The sequence below is a fragment of the Protopterus annectens genome, chromosome 8.part0, assembly GCF_019279795.1.
Source record: "Protopterus annectens isolate FY-2018-M chromosome 8.part0, PAN1.0, whole genome shotgun sequence".
Taxonomy (NCBI): Eukaryota; Metazoa; Chordata; order Ceratodontiformes; family Protopteridae; genus Protopterus; species Protopterus annectens.
Window position 1 is genome coordinate 1,492,319,862 of NC_056741.1, and position 2,656 is coordinate 1,492,322,517.

General features: G+C 40.7%; 1 protein-coding gene across 1 annotated transcript in view; it reads right to left on the minus strand.

Annotated features, from left to right (window-relative positions):
* USP28 (ubiquitin specific peptidase 28) overlaps nucleotides 1-2,396 on the minus strand; it is a 732,083-nt gene extending 729,687 nt beyond the window's left edge. Inside the window, exon 1 of the mRNA XM_044081073.1 lies at nucleotides 2,052-2,396. Coding sequence (XP_043937008.1) covers nucleotides 2,052-2,351 — 300 coding nt within the window. The 5' untranslated portion in view covers nucleotides 2,352-2,396. The remainder of the gene's footprint in view (nucleotides 1-2,051) is intronic.
* Nucleotides 2,397-2,656: the final 260 nt, after the last annotated feature.

Sequence of the window (2,656 nt, forward strand, 5' to 3'; positions counted from 1 at the left end):
ATTATTCTTTCGGGAAAACTTGTCTAGGCTTAGAAAAGTGATTGTTAGCCTAGTAAAAATATACAACCTCATATGTCAAACTGACAGAAAAAATTGAGAACAACAATAAGATGTACAATGGAAGTTTATAAACAAAAATCACCAAGAATGAATAGCTGTTTGCATCACAAATACAACGCGAAGACTCACACAGTAGGATGGGGAAATAAAGTTTGGTACAGGTTGGTAATCCAGGTCTGTCCAACTTTTTTGCCTCACGGATCACTTAGCATACTTGGCAAGGTTTGGGGGGCACATTACCATGTCTAACAGGGCCAGATTGTGGCCCTAGAGACACCTGTTGGTCACCCCTAGGTTAGTCAGTGGATTAGACAGACAAGTGGGCAGAGTGACATCTATAGGTGTGGAAGAGGGTGGCTATGAAAAATGGAAAGAAAGTACTGTTAAAGCGCATCACAAGGAAATCACAAAGAGGAGGCAACATTATCCATCTACCTGTGATTACTTATTAAATGTAATCAAATCACTAAACTCATAGGTATTAAACTTAACTCTTACGTAGTAAATGAAACACAGGCACACATAGGGAGAACTCGATCACTGACAGTGCTCGGTGAGCGTATAATTTCATTAACTGAACTTTACTTCCATTACCACAAAAATGCCTTGATGAAAATTATCCCCAAGTAAAATGCTACTGACGGATTTCCAGGCAGTTTGCGTGTTGGTGGGGAAAAAACGCAGTATGACAGCAAAGGGTAATGTTAAGCTAGATGAAGTAATAGGATCGTCATCTAGTGATATAGTAGCACAACAAAATCATGTTAATAAAGATACTGAGTGAGGAAAACATAAAATATCCTTGATTATGTTAGGTACACGTCAGTCTGTTGACAGTAAGGATCACGAAAACAAGTTTAGTTTCCTCTTTAGTTTAAACTCCTGCTCGAACACTACAAACACCAGAGAAGAAGCGGTTCTGCAACCCAACTGTCACATCTTGTGTACAAAAAAATAATAATTATTGTTAAAGGAGTCCTACGTCCACGCGTTTCAAAAGCGAAGTGTGGGATTTAATAATGAAAGTATCCGTTTTATAATAAAAAGTAATGAAAATATAGAATCATATTCAAGTCTTACTACATGTTTACACTTCAAAAAGTATACTCTATCCGCGACTGCCACTATACCGTTTGAAGTTTTAACTTTTAATACCGCTGCAAACACTATCAATCACAGTGTACAACAAATCAACTGACAACGGTTTTGTGTAACTATAAAGTAACGTTAACTGAATATCAGCATATTTACGTGCACAGCAACATAAAGGTCAACAAATCAACGATACTAACGATCACTGATCTATATATAATTCATACCACCCTAGGCAATCAGACCTGAAAATATGACCACCTACCAACTCCTCCCCCTACACACGCACACTCACTTCATAAACACAACTAGCTACTAAACTCGGACACAAGGTGCAACAAATTAGTAGGCTATAACTACGCGTAACTATTCTCCGAATACCGGCATATTTGCCTGCACATGTCAACAAATCAACGATGTTAAATATAGTTAACATGCTAGCAACGCTTACCTCTGTATATAAATACTTTGTTACTGTTGTCTGTTCTGTAATCTGATCGGAGCCTACAACACGCCAATCTGATCAGGGCTTTACCTCAGTAAAACAAATAAAATAAATGCTCGACCTCTCCATCCTAGTAAGTCTAACAAGAAAATCTTATTATATAATCCCCCAAAAATGTTGAAACGGGCTTGCAAAAAATGATCTACGAATCACAGTTTATTGCTTATGAGAGAGGGTACAAATCAGTCTTGAACCCGCAACTAAACAATCCCTACTGTAGCTGCTAAGCATTGCAACGATGTGTTGCTCCATACAAAAGTTGACAGCTCACTTTAGTAACTTTCTTCAGCCGCAGATAACTGTTATACACGATCCATGTTAACAGATACACGTGTACGCACACAGATCAAAAGCCCAAAAATATCCCATGTTAACACTTGTACCCGTTCCTTACCACGAAGACGGCACTAGTACTACTACTGCTCTTCTTTAAACTGGTACCCTCTTCTTCCTCTGCATTGCTGCTTTCTGACTGTTGGATCTCGGCCGTCATCGTAACTCTCCTCCGTTTCCGTTTCTTACAATAACTTTCAGCACTACAGCTGCCGGTGTCCGACCGCCGCCACCCACAGTCCCCGCCTCCAATGTTGTTTCGCTGCCATGCGGTTCCCGGAGCAGCTGCAGGCCATACGCTTTCCTTGCTGACACGCCTCTGCCGAAGACGGACACTAGGGGACGCGGACGTGCACGCCATAACGGTGTCTTTCTTGCTGCTTAGTTCTGGCGGGAACTCTTACTTCACTAGAAACCCTTTGACCCAAGCCTCGCAATCTGATTGGCTGAAGCTGAATCATGCTTTCTTTGCAGACTTGTAGCCCGCGGGCTTAGGCTTTATCGTGGAAAACCGTCGAATTTTCACAAGAAAATCCATACATAGGCTGGCAGTAACGTTTACATTGACAATTGAGTTCTAAAAAACTTTAGAACAAAGCTAAATGTGTGCTGGAGGTAGTTTGACATCGTGGATGATAAGTTGGACAGCATAGGACGAATACATTG